The following is a 20,386-nucleotide window of genomic DNA, read 5'->3' on the forward strand; positions in this document are numbered from 1 at the left end:
CTGTGTTTTATTAAATTGAATTGAACTCTATACATACCTGATAAGTTTAAAATAAAAGATACCATGAACTTTCCGAGTCAAGGAGAAAATAGAATAACTGGAAACTAAATGCAGCCTGGGATCTGGATATGACCCTGGAACCCCAGAGGACACTGGGTAACAAGTATGGAAATTGTGGTAAAATAATGTTTTGTCATTAATCTTTCTAGCTCTGACCCTATTAAGCTATCCTCCATGTACTTGCTCTTTAATTTTGCTAATATTCATAACAAATGGGGAGCTTATAAATTCAACATATGTTATTTCCAAAGTCCCAGTCCTTCCATACTAATTTATATATTTTTACCCTTTCTGTGTAGACAGAGATACTCATTAATTTTATTAAAGAAGGCATATATTTTTGATTGAAGAATTTAGTTGTCATTGTTTACAGCATTTGAAGCCAAAAATCTCAGCTGTAACGAGAACATCTCCCCTCTACATCTCTAGCTCGTCATCAAGCTCTTGGGGATTTATGATCTTCATCTCTCTCACTCAAGGTGCTCATCACTCTTCATTAGAATGATTTTGGCACATGGCCTTTCAGTTAATACCTGCTGCATGCTTTCTGTGTGTCAGGTACTAGTGATTAATTTAATTCATTATATTATCCAAACCCTCTTACATACCTGAGTGGCAAAGGAGAATATCTTCTAGTTTCTTAAGGACATTAGATGTCAGGAAGGTTACATGATTTCTCCAGTGTCACAGAAAAACTACAAACCAAGCCTAAGTATATATTATTCTATAATCAAATCCCATAAACAATATGTTACTCAACATCTTTTATCCCTTACTCTATGAGCCAGCAATATTCTTTTCTACATAAGCACAGACATACCCATTCACCCTTCAGGTGATGCTGGAAACAGCTCTTTATAAAGCAAATTTATCAAGACACTTTCCTAAGCAAAACCCCTTCCCAAGCTCCCAAAGTGCCAAAGTTAATCTGAAGTCTAAAGTAGCTCACACAAGTCCTCACCGGACTGCTCCTCTCTTTGGAGCCACCACTGCAACAATTGATAATGATAGGTAATCCGCCATTTTTAAAAACCACTGCTGATCCTAATTTTCTCCCCGGCAATTGGGTCTACTTCCCTTAGCCAAGAGGATAACTATATGTTTTTCCTTGGGTTCACCTTCTTACTTAGCTTCTTTAGGTTCACCTATTGTAGACTCCGTGGCCCTAATTTATGGCTAGAAACCAATTATGAGCGAGTACATCCCATGTTCATCTTTTTGGGTCTGGGACACCTCACTCAGGATAGTGTTTTCTATTTCCATCCATTTGCCTGCAAAATTCGAGAAGTCATTATTTTTTACCGCAGCGTAGTACTCTAGCGTGTATATATTCCATACTTTCTTCATCCATTCTTCCATTGAAGGGCATCTAGGTTGTTTCCAGGTTCTGGCTATTACAAATAATACTGCTATGAACATAGTTGAACAAATGCTTTTGTCATATGATTGAGCATCTCTTGGGTATATTCCCAGGAGTGGTATTGCTGGGTCCAGGGGTAAGTTGATCCCGAATTTCCTGAGAAACCGAAACACTGACTTCCACAGTGGTTGCACAAGATGGCATTCCCACCAGCAATGGATGAGGGTACCTGTTCCTCCACAGCCTCTCCAGCAAAGGTTATCCTTGGTGTTTTTGACTTTAGCCATTCTGACAGGTGTAAGATGATATCTCAAAGTTGTTTTGATTTGCATTTCCCTGATTGCTAAGGAAGTTGAGCACGACTTTAAGTGTCTTTTGGCCATTTGAACTTCCTCTGCTGAGAATTCTCTGTTCAGTTCAGTGCCCCATTTTTTAATTGGGTTAATTAGCATTTTAAAGTCTAGTTTCTTGAGTTCTTTATATATTTTGGAGATCAGACCTTTGTCTGTTGTGGGGTTGGTGAAGATCTTCTCCCAATCAGTAGGTTGCCTTTGTGCCAAGGTCCCAATGAGGAGCAGAAGGAGGGAGAACATGAGCAAAGAAGTCGGGACCACGAGGCGTGCACCCACCCACTGAGACAGTGGAGCTGATCTACTGGGAGCTCACCAAGGCCAGCTGGACTGTGACCAAAAAAGCATGGGATAAAACCGGACTCTCTGAACATGGCGAACAATGAGGGCTGATGAGACGCCAAGGACAATGGCACGGGGTTTTGATCCTACTTAATGTGCTGGCTTTGTGGAAGCCTAGCCAGTTTGGATGTTTACCTTCCTAGATATGGACGGAGGGGGGAGGACCTAGGACTTACCACAGGGCAGGGAACCTGGACTGCTCTGTGGACTGGAGAGGGAGGGGGAGAGGAGTGGGGGGAGGGGTAGAAGGGTGGGAGGAGGGGGAGAAGGGTGGGAGGAGGGGGAGGGAAATGGGAGGCTGGGAGGAGGTGGAAACTTGTTTTTTGTTTATGTTTTTTTTCTTCTTTTCTTAATAAAAAAAATTATTAAAAAGAAAAAAAAAAGAAAAAAAAAACCACTGCTGAATTGAGGCTTGAATATGTTTATGTTGAGGCAAAGTCAAAAATAAACATGAGAATTTAGAGATGGGGCATCATTGTCTATGCTCCTCTCTATCTTATGTAAAGCATCTAGTAGTCTAACCCAATCTTAGTCCCCATGACACACTGTTTTCAAGAGTGTTTCTCAAATAAAAAAGATCACAAATTTGAGGGCTTTTTAGGGTGTTTTGTTTTTTGACAGTGCTTGCTACGTTTCCAAGACTAGCCTTGAACTCACAATCCTAAGGTCTCAGCCTTGGAAGTACAGGATCACAAGGGTATGTCACCATACCCAACTTGAAGAGTTGTTAAAACAGGTTGTTACGTGTCCAGGTAGCATACCTGGAACTTTGCTCTTACAGCACATGTTACAGTGTGCTCTTGACTCTACTGAAATAACACTTGAAAAGACCTTGAGATGCAAACGACCTATTTGTAGAGGAACCTGTTTTGAACTCATTTGTAAGATGATCTAAAAATATAGCTACAAAGTTCAACTCTGAGAGCACTTAAGATATTTTATCTCCAATACAGTAACAGCGATGTGTTTTGCTCCTTATAGATCAAGGAACCATGAGAGGAAATCAATGGTTTCTCTACCAATATGTATTAAAATTTAAGCAACAAAATAAATTCCCCAAGTCTGTGTAGCAAGCAGGAATGCTAAAGTGCAGCAAGCCAGAGATCCTACATATTCTTACTCCCATACTGATGCAGTGCTATCCGTATACACAACACACTGTGTTTTTAATATTTTTAGGAAGATACTTATAAACTAGATGCATCGTATATGTAATATTTTTATGGTCAGTTAAAAGTAAATTTAAATTAAATTAAAGTAGAAGGAACTTAAAAAAGAATCAGAATTTTAGGAATTCTAGGGACTCAAATGGCCACAGCATCATTTTTAAATTTCTCACTGGAGAACTGGTTGCAAACCATCCTCCCTGCTTGCTCGACGATGACTTCTTATTGAAGAAACTCACGCTGTGACCAGATTCTCAACATGCCAGATATCCTGTTTCCTTTCTTCCTATTCATCTTGTTCATCCAAGATTGTCTATGAGCACAAATAAAAGCCATACAAAGCAATAAAATACAGACATATGTGGAATTTGCAGGAAAGGCTTCCCAGATGAACGGCCAAAGAGAACTGAGAGAACAGGAAGCCAAGGCTTTGACTATGGCTTGGCCATTGTCATTTTGGCTGGACTCTGAAGAAATTAGAGCATTAGTCACTCAAGGAACACTCATAGAAATGCCTGAAGATCTACCCACCCAATAGGTAAACAATATTTCATTTTCAAACATATATGAGAACAGATCAATAGAGAATATGACGTTAAACTCAACAGATTAAATTTTTGTTAGGTATTTTTACTATAAAGCTGTTCTTTATATCTTCAGATGAATAATGCAAAGTTATTAATTGTAGTAAAATTAGGTTCAAAACCTTGGAGAGGACTGGGCATATGGCTCAGCAAGTGAAAGTAATTGTCTTCCAAACCTGAAAACCCGAGTTCAGTTCTCAGAACCCATGGTAGAGAGAAAACAGGATCTCAAAAGCTGTCTTCTGACCCCACATTACATACACATACTAATAATAATTAATAAAATAAAACATTTTAAAAAATGTTGGAGAGCCATGCCATACATTTTTAATCCCAGCTCCTGTGAAGCAGAAGCAGCCAGATTTCTGTGAGTTCAAGGGTAGCCTGGTCTACATAGCAAGCTTCACATTAGCCCAGTCTACATAATGAGACTCTGTCTCAAAGACAAATAAATACTAACACAGGTCATTTTTATTGTGAAAACAGATAAAAAGTTTTCAGGTGGACTGGAAGAGTCATCAGAACCTAATATTTTTATTTCTTATTGTTTTTATTGAGCTATGTATTTTTCTCTGCTCTCCTCCCCCCCACCCCCCACCGCCTTCTACCCTCTACCATGATCCCCATGCTCCCAATTTACTCAGGAGATCTTGTCTTTTTCGGTCAGGTGTGCAGCTCCACCTAGCAAAGATGCAATAGATACAACCATGATAACAGCAATAACATCATAGCTGCATGGCCTTCCCGGTACATCACCTCATTTTTTATGTGTGATGTGTGGGAACACCCATGCAATATGTCTTCATGACTCCGGGAAGCCATGTTATTTATGAATGCTCAGAGTTTGATGCTGTGTGTGCCAATGTTCCAGTGAGGCTAACTCAGATTAATAAATTTCTTCTTAGTCACTATAAAAAAATATTGGAGGGAACAATAGTAGAACATTTTTCTCCCAAATGTCCTAGGTTTTCTATTTTCCTAGGTTATATTATGGATTATAATTATGAACACGACAAAAATTTCATGGAAGAACATAAATACTAAATTATTTTATATGTAATGAAATATTTTTAGAAATGATTTAGAACTTTTTTTTTTAAGGAAACTGTAGCAGTTTGAGTGAGAATGACCCCCATAGGCTCATATAGTTGAATGTCTGGTTCCCATTTAGTGGAACTGTTTGAGAAGGACTAGGAGGTGTGGCCTTGATGAAGTGGGTGTGGCACTGTGGAAGAAAGTACATTGTGGTGGGGTATAGGGTGTGGCCTCTGAGGTTTCAAGAGCTTACACCATGCCCAGTGTCTATTTCTTTCTCTGCCTGCTGCCCACACATCAGAATGGAAAGCTCTAGTATTATGACTGTCTAGTTCCTGCCATGCTGACCATGGATGCCATGATGACCATGGACTCACCATCTGAAACTGTAAGCAAGCTCCCAATTAAGTGCTTTCTTTAATAAGAGTTGCCTTGGTCATGGTGTCTCTTGATAGTAACAGAAAGTAAGACATAGTTTTCTTTTCTTTTCTTTTTAAAGATTTAGTATACTACATTCTGCCTCCAGGTATGCCCACGCAAGAAGAGGGCACCAGATCTCATTACAGATGGTTGTGAGCCACCATGTGGTTACTGGGAATTGAACTCACAACCTCTGGAAGAGCAGCCAGTGCTCTTAACCACTGAGCCATCTCTCCAGCACCAGACATAGTTTTCTTTTTGGAACATAAATATAATACCTTGAAGTTTCTTAAAACCTATACTCTTTAAAAACTAGTGTGCTAATTTTGATTCCTGTTATTATAATAAAATATCCCAATGTAAAGAACCTCGGGAGAGAAAGGCATTATTTGGGTCACTGTGGTGATACTTTGTGCTTTAACAAATAAAGCTTGCCTGAAGATCAGGGTGCAGAGCCAGCCACACACTAGTTAGCCATAGAAGCCAGGCAGTGGTAGCAAACACTTTAATCCCAGCACTCGGGATGTGGAGCGTGGAAGGGATATGGCTGAGTGGAGAAAGGAATATGAAGTGGGAGGAGACAGGGGCTCAGGATTCGGTCTGAGGTTTTGTAGAGATGGCATTCAGTCTGAAGACTTGTAGAGACAGGATTGCTCATTTGGTCTAAGGATTTCATAGAAGTAAGAACTAGTGACTGGTTGATCTGCTTCTTTCAGCTTTTATCCCCAATATCTGACTCCAGGTTTTTATTATTAAGACCAATTAGAAATTGTGCTACATCAGAACTCCAGGTTAAAGCGCATTATTGCATGGAAGTCAAGGCAGGAACTTGAAACTGTTAGTCACATCATATCCATGGTCAAGAAAAGAGAGAAACGAATGAATGTATGTGGGCATCTTGTGCTCCGTCCCCTCACTACACATATACCATCCAGGACTCAACCTCAGAACACGGTATTATTCAAAACAGCAGATTCATCTCATCTCAATGAATGCAATTAAGACAATCCCCGAAGACATGCCAGCAGGTCAGCCTGATCTAGATAATTCTTCATTCAAAGTCTGTATCAAGTTGATATTTTAAACTAACCATGACAAACAGAAATACTGGGAAAAATACTTCACTGCCCCAAACTGCCATAAATTTTATTCTCAAGTGTTGAGAATAATACGCTTTTCTTATGAGTTCATCATTTCTTCTGTAGCCAGAGTTCAGTGAAAAAGGGCGTTCATGGAAGTGCTGTGGGTAGAGAGGACACATTCCGATTGCTGATGGTGCTGAAACACTTACTTCAATAGGGACTTGGCAAATTTCAAACATAATCATGATTATTTTTCAACCATGAACAATGCCTTTTTAATTATTCTACAATTTAAACCAACATAGGCTTAATTAGGCAGTTAGAAATCATTACATAAGTTGACAGGTATAATTTGTTTTTAATAAGTGATAAGACTATTATGCTCCAAATCGCACACAAAGCCACTACAATTTGCTGACAGAAACCTCAGGGTTATTGGCATTCTTTAATCCACTTATCACAGCTATGATTAAGCTGTTTCCTGATCTTAACTTGATTGCTTCTGACAGAGTACAATAACAGAACCCAGGCAAAAAATGAAAAAAGCAAATGGAGAGAACCCACGTGATGGTGGCCACACGAAAACAGGGTTGACAGGCGACATAGTGAGCCATAGGTGCTGCCAGTCTGCAGACGGCAAACCAACTTTTTCCATTCTTTGTAGTACTTTCTGCTACTCAGTGAATTTTGGCTATTAAACTTACATAAGTGGTTAGATTTTTTTTTAAAAAAATCTGATTTACTTTGAAAGAAGTAAAGGTTTCATGTTTATTCTAGAATTTAAAGGTGTCCTGGAGATTTTTCTTTGAGTTCAGGACTTAAAGTAAATTTTAAATAGGCTAAATAAAAATTACTTAAAAGGCCAATCAAGAGCTCCCCCTGTTACCAGGGAAATCAAGGTCCCCTCTTTGGGTTTGTAATCACATTAATAATAGAGTTTAGACATGGCTGGAGAAGGAAGCTTAAGGACAGTTTTATTAGAGATTCAGAGATCAGTACGTAATGGAAGTCAGCAAGTGGCTGTACGGCACACAAGTGGCCATAGAGCACACATGCGGCCGTGAGGCACACACACATGTGGCTGTAGGGCACACAAGCAGCTGTAGGGCACACACACATGTGGCTGTAGGGCACACAAGCAGCTGTAGGGCACACACACACATGGCTGTAGGGCACACACGCAGCTGTAGGGCACACACACACGTGGCTGTAGGGCACACACGCAGCTGTAGGGCACACACACACGTGGCTGTAGGGCACACACGCAGCTGTAGGGCACACACACACGTGGCTGTAGGGCACACACGCAGCTGTAGGGCACACATGCGGCTGTAGGGCACACATGCGGCTGTAGGGCACACATGCGGCTGTAGGGCACACATGCAGGTGTAGGGCACACAAGCGGCTGTAGGGCACACACGCGGCTGTAGGGCACACACGCGGCTGTAGGGCACACACGCGGCTGTAGGGCACACACGCGGCTGTAGGGCACACACGCGGCTGTAGGGCACACACGCGGCTGTAGGGCACACACGCGGCTGTAGGGCACACACGCGGCTGTAGGGCACACACGCGGCTGTAGGGCACACAAGCGGCTGTAGGGCACACAAGCGGCTGTAGGGCACACACGCGGCTGTAGGGCACACACGCGGCTGTAGGGTACACAAGCGGCTGTAGGGCACACACGCGGCTGTAGGGCACACACGCGGCTGTAGGGCACACACGCGGCTGTAGGGCACACACGCGGCTGTAGGGCACACAAGTGGCTGTACTGCACACAAGCAGCTGTAGGGCACACACACACGTGGCTGTAGGGCACACACGCAGCTGTAGGGCACACACGCAGCTGTAGGGCACACACGCAGCTGTAGGGCACACATGCAGGTGTAGGGCACACAAGCGGCTGTAGGGCACACATGCGGCTGTAGGGCACACACGCAGCTGTAGGGCACACATGCAGGTGTAGGGCACACAAGCGGCTGTAGGGCATACATGCAGCTGTAGGGCACACAAGCGGCTGTAGGGCATACATGCAGCTGTAGGGCACACAAGCGACCTTAGGACACACAAGCGGCCATAGGGCACACAAGCAGTTGCATGATGGAAGGGAGTTCGCTTTAGCGAAACACTGAGAGAAAGCCTGGAGTGTCCATAGCAGGCTTGGGCAATAGCAAAAGAAGAGGAGATAGAGGAAAAAAGGAAAAGTTATAATTTTTGAATAATTCAGAAAAGCAAGCAGGCCATGGTGGTCCAGGGTTAAAGTTCTGCCAGGGGCTGGACTTTGGGTAGTGTTGTTGGGAAGGGAAGAGCATTACTTCATTCGGGAAATAGCTACTCCTCCCCCTTCCTTGATATAGCTTTAGGTGAATCTGTCTTCCCTAGAGATGGTCTCTTGGCCAGGTGATCGACAACTCTTAGGGAGCAAACATGAGTGCAGAATGTTCTAATCTTCAGAGCAGATAGGAATACCCTAACTTTATCCAAGGCAGGGGTAGAGTCTATTCTAACCAGAAGGAAAACTTTTCCTTAAGATCCCCATAGAGCCCTGATACCCTTTCTCAATGTCCTCCAAGGCTACTTTACTGCCTCAGGACAGACACACTGACTTAAGGGCTCCTACACCTGTATTGATCCTAGCGTCTATGTATAAATGAACAAGAACACCAACACAGCTTGGAGCCTCTACAACACGGATTTCCAACATCTTACAAACCTGACCTGCCAACTTTTACATATGTATACTCTGAAATTTGTGAAAAATTTCGGTCCTTTCAGGGAATTCTGACTTCTATGGATGAGAAATAACTTCAGTCATGAAATAATTTCCTCTAACTTTCCTGTGACCCATAAAACACAAGAAGTCATCAAACTGTCAGAACCAACTTCAGCTCAAAACAAAGTCATTTTTCTCAGCAACATAATTTAATTGGAACCCTCAGAGCAGCTATCCTTTCCCGTTTCTGTGCTCCGAGATAGTGACCTGTCTGCCAAGATGCTTCTGATAACTAAATCACAGGGACTTTGAGCCTTACATGAAGAATCTTCCAGCCTGGAGACAAAGTTCCAGTTCACTGGTGACCTAATTTTAGTCTGCAGTATATGTCACCTACAGCGATAGAATTTTTTTTTTTAAAAAAATCATGTTATAGTATTTTCTTAATAGAGTTGATTTTTTTGTTCTTATAATTAAAATGTCTGGCTTTAAAATCAGAAGCATCCCCAAAATGGGATGTTATGTTTAAATATCTGCTATATTGTAATTAAAAGGCAGATACATATGCGCCTTGATATTCCCCTTTTAGGATTGCAAAACTAGTTATTACTGCTTTAATTTTTCCAGCTTCCAAGAACTCCCAGCAGCCCCTGATTCTGCAGAGCCTCTTTTTAGAGTATGAGCAGATTAGAGAGAGTGAAATACACACTTGCATTCAACTGGTCTTCATTGTGCTGGGATTATTGAAGGTATTCTAACCTGAAGGCAGGGGAAAGAACAAGATTGGAGACTTTACACTTTCACAGATTGGTAAAATTTAAAAAAGGATAGGGCAGGGATTTTGTTCCTGGTTTAATATTTGACAAATAAGGAAGACTTAAAGAAATAAGTCTTATAAAATATCATCTATTCAGTGAATATACTAAGTCATGACTATATAAATGCCATCTTATTTTAACATGAATAGTGAAGGAAAGGAAAGAAGAAAGAATAGAAGAAAAGAAAATCAGAAGGAGTGAGATAGAGAAGGAGACACAGAGATGGGAGGCAATAAGAGAAGAAATAATGGAGAAAAAAAGGCACTTCAATTAAAGAAGTGTGGTTTCATTAATTACCAGCTCTCTCTCTCTCTCTCTCTCTCTCTCTCTCTCTCTCTCTCTCTCTGTCTCTGTCTCTCTCTCACTGTACGTGTGATGTGTGTTTGAGTATATGCTGGTATATAAATATTTGTGGGTATATAGGCACATAAGTGTGGGGGCAGGAAATTAACCTCAGATACCATTCCTAAGATGCCATTTGCCTTGTTTTTGTTTTGCTTTGGTTTTTTTTTGTTGTTGTTGTTGTTGTTTTTTTTTTTTTTTTTTTTTTGAGAGAGAGTCGTTTCATGACAATTTGGATAGATTGGCTAAGACGTACCCCCAAGGATCCTGTGTCTTTGCTTTCCCAGCACTAGAATTACAAACACATAACACCTTGCCTTGCTTTTTACATGGGTAATGGAAAGCTGGGGTCCTTCGATTTGTAACCACATTACAGAGTCACCTCCCTAGCCTGCAAGTGTCCTTGCTTTAGTATCTGTTTTAGCATCAGCAGTGAGGATAAGCACTTGAGAAACTACCCAATGAAATCTGTCGATTACACAATTTTATTTTTAGTTTTGAGACAGGAGCCTGATCTGAAAACACATCAAAAGTGAGCTGTTTACCACTGGACAGTCTACCCAGATTCTTCCCTTATGCTTCTTATACTCTATGAGCATGAATAAGTACTCAACTCTTAAGGATGGAACCCTAGAGAATGGCATGGAATAGAGTGGAGATGGTATAGTTTGTTTCCTTTTAGAAGGATCATAGTTATTTAGTGCATCAAAAGAATAGTTGTTAGATGCTTCCCATACTGACAGCGTCTGTCAAATCCTTTAAAACCTGCTTGTGTTAATCAGCCTTGCAGAAAGAATAGCCAGGTACATGGAAAGTTTAGACTAAATCCTCAAAGCTGTCCGGAAGCTAAATGAGAAGATAGCAACATGCTAACTGGAGGAAGTTAAACAGCAGGCCCACAATACACATAACATGGTGGCATTTGGGAGATGATATACTATAAAGTACTTGCCATGCCTGGATTTCAGGGCTGGGATCGTTAAGGAACGTGCAAAGTAGGTAGAGCCAGGACATAAAAGTTCTATAGAACTTTTATTATCAGCTTCATCTTGTTAGGAATGAGAGACACTGCATGATTTTCAGCAGGGTAAAAAGGAACAAACCCTGCATAGATCAAGTTAGGAATCTTGTTTTAAGAGAGAAGGGCCATGGCACCTCCATTAGGCTACACCCTTAATGCTTGCAAGAAATGCACTAGCATTTATTGAGAATGTATAAGTTCTCAACAATTTTATAAGCATATCATACAGAATATTTTATACCACAAAACAACCCTTTCAGTAGTATCTAATTTATTTCCTTTTCTAATAGAAGACATTGAGTTTGAAGACCCTAATTGCCCTATGTATTGTCATTTAGACAGGATGAGTGAGGTCGTCAAACTTAAATATGGATTTGGGAGTGATGTGTGATTCACCTCTGTATGCTATGACTATGTTTTATTACCATTGGTTATTATAGACTGTTTTGGCCACTGACTTAGTAGAGTAAAGCCAGGTGGGAAATCCTAACAGAGATATAGAGAGAAAGTAGCCAGAGTCAGAGAGATACCACATAGCTGCTGAAGGAGACTGATGCCCTGGGAACTTACTAGTAAACCACAAGCCTAGTGGTAAAGTATAAAATAATAGTAAGGGGTTAATTTAAGATGTAAGAGTTAGTTAATAAGAAGCCTTAACTAATAGGCCAAGCAGTGTTAATATAGTTTCTGTGTAATTTTTGGGTCTGGTCAGCTGGGAAACAAATGAGTAGTCTCAGTCTACATGGAAGGTCAAGTTCCTCTTCACGAATTTGACTACTTTTGTGAGGAGAAAAAAATCAAAGAAACAAACAAAAACCACTGAAGAGCCACACATCAGCAGTCAACTGAGAAGATCGTATTGAATGTTTGTTAAGTTTGTTTCCTTTCTACAGACGCAAGGTGATATCTATACTACTCTAACCAGACAAAAGCTATACTTGAAAAAAATCCCTATAGCACATTCTGGAATTTGTTATATTATCTCGGATATTTAATTTCATTAGTCTCCAACTGAACCCACGTGCCTTGGTCTTTCATTGGTAGAAATGAAGAGGAGCCTAGTGTCTTTCCCTGAAAACAATACTGGAAGCTTGTAGGTCCTTCAATTGACATTCATTCTTTTCTTTTCATGCTGCAAGTATTAATCCCATTAACCTTTTTATAAATTAATTTTATTGAAAAGAAAATAAAAGACCAACTGTGGAAAATATCCATTATTAATACATCCAGTACCCAGTAATTGAAACAAGTCTAATTGATTCCTCAATAAGAACTGAGATAATGTATCTGCTAGATTGTTCATAACAATTACACAATATTTAAACACATTTTTATGAATGACCTATACCTTTCTTCATTAGTCTGCTTCATTGTTTTTTTTAAAGCTATCACCCCTTGACTATGTGCTAAGATCTGATCCTATTTTCATTGCCCATCTGCCTTGCTGAAATAAGGGCATATGGCAGTGAATTAGACCTTGTTTACTTGTATATTGCCAGCACCTGGATAAGGCTTGGAGTATACCAGACATTCAGTATATTATTAATGAATTAATAAATTAATGGATTCATAAGCAAATAGACATAAATAGAAAGGTTTGAGTTTTATATGCATTCTCCAGATAAAACCAAAATTAATTTCTCTTAGTGTAACTGGAAAGGCTGAGCCCACAGAACATTGAATGATTGCTAAAAATGCAGAGACCCTCCTTTTGCTGAACTTGGATGAAACAGTCAAATCATAGGTTCAGGATTACCCTGGGTGACAAAGGCCGAAAGAAAAAGCTCTTATCTGAGACACTGTACTGAGATAGTGACTTCTTTCTACCTTTTACAAGTTCAAATGAAGATTCAGGTGTTTCGTATAGACAGAGGGTAGCTTTCCCTCTGCCTATTTTAAGTAAGTGAATTTTAATTATACCTATTCAAATACTGGTTATTCCATAAAAGTAAGTTTATGTGGTACTAATTTTTGATACAATGTTACTTTTAGCAAACATGGTTTATTAGGACTAATTAAGGGCATAAAGCAGGCAGGTGCACAAAGAGGACACATTGTATTTCTTGAGGTTTTCTCTCCAGGAAAACTTGTGAAAGGAAACTGAGACCAAAAATCAAGTTCTAGGGGAGTTACTTCCACGCCTAGTTAACCTAAAGCAGGATTTCAAATAGTTTCAGCTCTTGTTGAAATGACAGTCTTTCTTGACTTAAATAGAGTGACAGAACGTTCTGCAGACAGATCAGAGATCAGCCTAGTTGTAGTACTGTACTGTGCCACCAGAGGGATCCCTGGGATTTCAGCTGTGTAAATCTTGACTTGAGACACTGAAGGACACCTTTCTAAGGGCAGATCGGTGGTGTACAGATTGATTAGTGTGCACTAATTATTTAGGACACCTTCTACAATATCACTGCAGTATGTCATCCCTAGCACCACCTCTGGCCCACCCCTGTGAAGACTGGCTGGCAGCCTGTCCGGTGACAAAATATTAAGTGAATTTTGTTTGCAGCGTCTGTCATCTATGGCTCAGAGCTTCTTCTTTTACTTCCTTTAGACACTATTCGTCATCTGTAAAGACGGAGTTTTGCTGAGGATCACGTGAGATAGGATGTAGGAGCTTCATTTATTCAGGAATATGAAATGACTAATACATGACATGACAGCTATTTACAGTTGTCTACCTGATTACATCTACAATCAACCAAAACCCAAGTGGCTGGTACACCTGCGAGGGACTTTTCTTGAATGAATCTTTAGAGATGGGAGGATGTGTCTTAAATCCTGGTCTTTTGAGGTAGACAGATCCACCTTAAATCTGGGCTACAGCTTCCGGTGGCAGCCTCTAAGAAGGGAACGGAAGAAAGAAACTTTTGATATATGCCTGCTTGCCCTTTCTCGAGCTGGCAAGTCCATTCCTTCAGTGGCTTTACAGCCTACTTCTTTGGGATTCTGGAGCCTACTTACTGAAGACCAGCCGAGACATCCAGCCTTGTAGACTGAGGAACTTCTGAATTCCTGGGTTTTCTTACAGTAAGACAATGATTATTGAACTAGTGGGGCCATAGCCTTTAAACCACTAAATAAATCCCCTCTAATTATATATTCATGCTCTCTATTCTGTTCCCCAAGAGAATCACAGTACACATGGAACTTTAAAATGCGGTTGTTTTGTGTTAGCACTATTTTTAGCAAGGGATACTGAAAGAGATTTGTTTTATGAAAAGACCACTCAGTTACATAATCGATATATTTTTAGCATTAAAAATAATACTTTGAGGGCCAAATGAGAAAAGGTTATACAAACACGGTAAGTTCGAGGGTTCAAATAAACCCTTTAATGCAACAAGCACATGTCTTTAATATGGATGATAAATCAAACTGTTGCAAATTCATTTATTAAAAATTGCTATGAGGCTGGGGAGATGGCTGGGGTGCATGACATGCTTGCAGTGCAGGCATGAGAGTTCAGATCCCAGCACCTACAGAAAACCACATGTGCAGCACAAGCCTGGAACACCAGTGCTTAGGGGACTGGAATAAGCAGGTCCTGGGGACATGCTGAGCTGTCAGTCTTGCTGAGACTCCGTTTCAAAAGGTAGCAAGAAAGGAAGATACTTGAAGTCAGCCTCTGGATTGCCATATACACACACAGGTAAGTGCACCTAATACACACATGTACACAAGCAGGTAAGTGCACCCAATAAACACATGCACAAGCATGTGCACATGCATGTAAACATGCGCATAAGAACACACAATACACACATGCATGTACACACAGATAAGTGTACCCAATACACACATGCACAAGCATGTACACACAGGGAAGTGCATAAATGCACAACATGTACACATGCAGGTAAGCATACCAGATAAATACATGCACAAGCATGTACACACACAAGTAAGCTCACCCAATACACACGTGTACACACGTAGGTAATTACACCTAATGCACACATGTACACACGCAAGGAAGAGCACCCAATGCACACATGCACAAGCATGTACACATATAGCATGTATACACACAGATATATACACCCAGTAAACGTGCACAAACATCCATGTACACAATAAATAAATAAATAATCTACAGTTTGTTTTCTGTGTTTATACTCAAATTTTTAGACTTGTGTTTGCCATAGTCTAAACTTTTTATTCACTATGGTCAAATTTTTTAGTATCTCTCCCTTGTTTTATTTAGAAGGAATATTGGGTTTGTAAGATGAATTTTATTTCCTGAGGGCAAAACATTCTCTCATCCTAACCAGTTCATAAATCAGAAAAGTACAGCGGTTGCACAGGTGATGAAGAGCAGGGGTAAGGATCTTGGCAAACAGGCAGTGACATAAGCCTTATGGGCTTTTTGGGTTGATTGATTTTTGGAACTATGCAGACACAAGTTTGAAAGTGGAAATACACACCTGTCTGTACTGTCTTACGTCAATCAAAAGTATTTGATGATAGATACCCACAAGAACACCATGTTTGCTCCCTGTTAAGAAACAGCCTTGGAAACCTTGATCAGAACAGAGTGAGGAGACAGAGGAGGATGACTTGAAGAGGAAGCAAGAGGACGCCGTCTCACCTGGCGAGTTCTAAAACAGCACCCAGCATTTCAAGCCTACCCAAGGCACATCAAGCTTGAAGGAAGCTATAATTCAAAAGAAACCAGAACATGCCCTGGATTTTAGAACTAGAAACCTACTTCCCTGGTTGTAAAGTATAGATATGAAGTCTAAATACCTGAGAAAAAACATCGTTGTCTCCAGGCAAACACCTCATACTAAGGTTGTGGGGTTGCAGATACCAGAAATATTCAACTTCTTTAACAGAATTTTATGAACTAAAGGCCCGATTCCTGCTATACAGCTCAGTATGACCAAATTCTTCTGAATGAAGGACCATGCAGGACCAAGCAGTCACTTCCTACTTTATCTCCCTGACTTATCATCACCTGCCATGACGCACTATCTCAAATATACCTGAAGTGCTGGCAACTGCTACTGTTGAAAGACGCTCTGGAAATACAGGTATACAGAAGTTTTCAGCTCAGCTCACCTAGTCCCATCATGGGACACTCTCCAGAAAAGCTGAAAATGCCTGAATACTATTCTGTCGGGGACATAGAAGCGATACCAACAAGGCCCTGTTCACAGCCCACTACTTCCCGATAGGATTATGCCTGAACTCCCTCTCTCCAAAGTTTGCAATGTGAGAAGTCCAAATGGTCCTCCAGTATAGCTTGTTCTTCCCCAGAGTACAATAACTTTCTCTCTTCTTAGTGGCTAAGCTATAGGCTGACTTCAGCCACCAATTTTACAACCTGACAGAACCAGGTCAGAGATTGAGAAGCCCAAAAATGAAATGAGCAAAAGCAAACTCAGGAACAGTGTGGGCTGAGGATGGCTCAAATAAAACCAGTAACACGTAAGGTAAAAGGTTGACATGTAATGTTTTTCTTGTGTTCAGATCTAGAGGACCACTGGGCCCATTTTCTTACCAAACTGGGCTAAAGGTTTTAGTAGTTTTCCATCTTCCATATTTTTATTTAGATCATGTAAGAAAATATCCACATAAGCCATCAGAAAGACACACAATTATGCAACAAGGCATCATTTAACTATGCAGATCCTGCATCCGCAAAAGCTGCCCCAGTGGTGCTGGCTCACTTACGGGACAACTGTACTCACCGATGGTGTAGAATCGCTTCAGCTCAGTCTTCCTGGAAGGGTGCTTCTGGGTGTTCGCCGAATTGTTCTGCTCTTCCTCAATGATGGGAGTCTTGGGTGCAGGAGCCTTGCTGGCTTGTGGTGCTTGCTTCCCTGCTCCTCCCAAAGGGTTGAACCCTGGTGCGGTAATATCCACGGACTGGGACTTTTTCTTCAACCTGCAGAAGAAGAACACCAGGCACTGTGAGTATGGACTTAGAGGCAGCTGCATGATTATTTCCATCTTGACCCTTTATTTTTAGCCACAGAGTTACATTTGGTCTTAAACTAGAACCTGGTCTATTTGGAAGTTGGAAACCTTCTAACATTTTAAAATAATTTAAATAGGCTTTCAACTAATTAGGAAAAAACTTCTGTCCAATCATTTAGAAAGGCTTATTAGATGTATTAAAATGTAATGTAACGAAGGGATTCTATTATTTTAGAAATAGCCAACTAACACGTGACGGTCAGATGAAAGTGATGCATTGGATCTGGTACTGATGGCCATGCTCATAATTGGAACTTCAGAAGCTAAAACAGAAGGATCCTGAGATCATCCAAAGGCCAGCTTGGAATAAGTAGCAAGAGACTGTCTCAACCCTGCATTTGATCAATTGCATTTATATCTAAAAGGAGTACTCTAGTAACATTTAGTTAAAGTAAGTAATTGCAGCTCAGCAAAATACAATAAGATGACTTTATTTTAGCTATTATATTAATCCCTTTTTTTTTGTTCTTTATGTGTCTGGGGTGTGTTTGTATGTGTGTTGTGTGTGTGTATGTGTGTGTGTGTGTGTATTTGTGCAGGTACGCACTAGCATATGTGCACCCATGCACAACTGTAAGGCAGGTTGACATGACCATCTTCCTTGGTTGTTCTATGCTGCGTGTTCTAAGACAGGATTCTTGCTGAACACAGAGCCCATTGGCTCAGCCATTCTCATTTCCCAGCTTGCCTCAGGGTTGCCCTAGGCCTGCCTTTCATGTTGCAGAATTATAGATGAGTCTCCATCCCCATTTGGATTTTCGGAGGGTTTGGAGAACTCTACTCTGGTCCTTACACTTGCATGGTGAGGGCACTATCCATAGACCCATCCCCTCAACTCTAACTAGTAGTGACTTTTAGCTTAATCTGCTACATTACATTAATGATAATTATAGCATTCATGCCATTTCTTCACACGTGCCCAGTAACTATCAACGTTTGCCTCACGTCTACGTTTTCAAGAGGAGACAAGGCTCAATGTGAAAAGTCAAAGACGATCACAATTTTCTTTCACTCATGTACAGTTTGGGGTTGTACAGGTTACTGGCAAATGAATGAAATCCAGTCATATATTTTAAGCCACACAGCTGATATGATCAGGTCTGAAGCCCAGGTTATGATTGGCGCTTGGTACTTCTGAATGCAAACGTGCCATTTAAAAAATATTTAGTACCCTATGGAGAGTCCCACCATTGTCCTCACTATAATTATCACACCTATAATCTTGTAATTCACCCCCCTCCCATCCATCATTTATTTCGGGTTTTCCAGATCCCTGCGTTCTAGTTAATGCCCTACTGTGAGACCTGCTCAGTGCCGGGGATCTAGTTTAAAGATGGCCTCCAATGACACAGGCCAGGGTAGCTTCCTGCAATATAGCAAAAGGGTCCAGTCATAATTTGCCTTCAGTAAGCATCGACTGAAGTAAATGTACTAGAACAAAAACCCTTGAAGAGGAACGTGTTCCTTCAGTACAATTTCACTAATGAAAGCTGCATAATAAACTTTGGTCGGTTATTTATCACTGAAATGATTATTATTCCATTTTCATACCACCTTTGCTATTTTAATACCCACGAAAATACTTTACCCAAATCACGGACAAATATACTTGCTCAGCAACGTTATTCCTGAGACGCACAGAATGAAATCACAGTGCATTCAGAACACATTCAGACACTGGCTAAATTGCAAAACACTTGCAACCATGGAGATGAGATGTTACTGAAGTCCCATGCCTCAGTGGGAGGACACCCTGTCAAGATCACATTGGAAAAATGTCTCTCCACGTCTCCTAGGGCCCGGAGGTAAGCGCCTTTATAAGTTAACTAGAAGTCAAGTCTAAGAATATTCACACCAGCACGCTTTAAAATACAGAGAAACTGAAGGTGCCATTGAAGCATGTCAATGATGAAATGGAATTTTACATAGCAATGAAAACAGGGATGTGCGGCTATTGTAAGATTCCATTTATATAAGATTCAAAAAGAGGCGAAATGCGCGCAGGCCCAGGAAGCAGGCAGGCTGACTTCAGGTCTTCCCTCTCCTGGTCCTCCATATCCAGCAACCCGTCCCTCCCCCCCAGTCGCTTAATAACCCACTCTGCAACAGAAGACCTGTTGCAGTCTCTCTCCCTCCCCACACTCCTATCTCCTGGGATTCTAAAGATCTTCCCCTCCCCCTCAGTGTTTTAGCTCACCCCCCCCTCCCCCAGTAGGCATTCCCAGCTAAACTCAGGTCATTCTGAGAAGGGAAGCAGGTAGGCTAACTGCAGGGCTTCACAACCATTCCTCAGCCCTCAGTTTTATCTCTAGCTCTATAGAGACCTTCTGCTGTGACCTCATTCTCTGGCCCCAAGCCCCAGGGGACTAATTAAGCAGACCCTGGTGGAACATTCAGCTTTCCTTCCTCCTGTGAACTCCCTCAGCCACGTCTCCATCCTGACCATTGACTCCTAACGTTAAGCCCAAATCCGCGAAATCCCACAAAAGCCAACATGGAGACGGAGTCCCGTATGTAAAAGCAAAAAGCCTTTATTTTAATCAAGCTTGCAAACTCAGTCTCTGTGCATGTCCGATGTATTGGAATAAACAGAGAGCCCCTGAGCTCAGTTAGAGTTGGGTTTTATAGTAGTGAAGGTGGGGGTGCAGGGTTTCTGAGGTTCAGGACCCCTGATCGGCTGACATTTGCCTAGGGTGAGTGTGTGCTGGCAGGTGGTCCTATCTACAGTGGTTGGAACGTTAGGCATTTCCTTTGGATGGTCTGTTCTTGGGTGGAGGTCCGGTAATCTCAGTTTATGGTTCTTCCTGCAACCAGATATTGCTTCAGGGTAACTTACTGAGAATCAGGCATCTTATTACATTTATGGATGGGTGAGTTCTACTCTGGCAGGTGATAATGGCTGGAAGTTTTTTGGGTGACCTGCCCATACTTAGCTTATCATGCCTAGCTCCCACACTAATACCCAGAAAGAGTTTACCGGGAACACAGAGTGACCACACCTATCAGGACCACAGCAAAATGTTCAACTAGGCAGCTCACAGCCACCACACTAGAGAGGAAACAGAAACCAAAGAACAAAACAAACACAAGACCAGACATTAGCATCTA

General features: G+C 41.2%; 1 protein-coding gene across 4 annotated transcripts in view; it reads right to left on the minus strand.

Moving 5' to 3' along the window:
* The window catches only part of Oxr1 (oxidation resistance 1), a 359,076-nt gene that overhangs the window by 175,596 nt on the left and 163,094 nt on the right, over positions 1–20,386 (minus strand). For all 4 annotated transcript variants that reach the window (XM_041637773.1, XM_041637779.1, XM_041637775.1 and 1 more), the window contains exon 3: positions 16,990–17,186. In XM_041637773.1, the coding sequence (XP_041493707.1) occupies positions 16,990–17,186 (197 nt within the window). The remainder of the gene's footprint in view (positions 1–16,989; positions 17,187–20,386) is intronic.

The sequence above is a fragment of the Microtus oregoni genome, unplaced genomic scaffold, assembly GCF_018167655.1.
Source record: "Microtus oregoni isolate MIOR12 unplaced genomic scaffold, Mior012 000053F_ref0000044, whole genome shotgun sequence".
Classification (NCBI taxonomy): Eukaryota; Metazoa; Chordata; class Mammalia; order Rodentia; family Cricetidae; genus Microtus; species Microtus oregoni.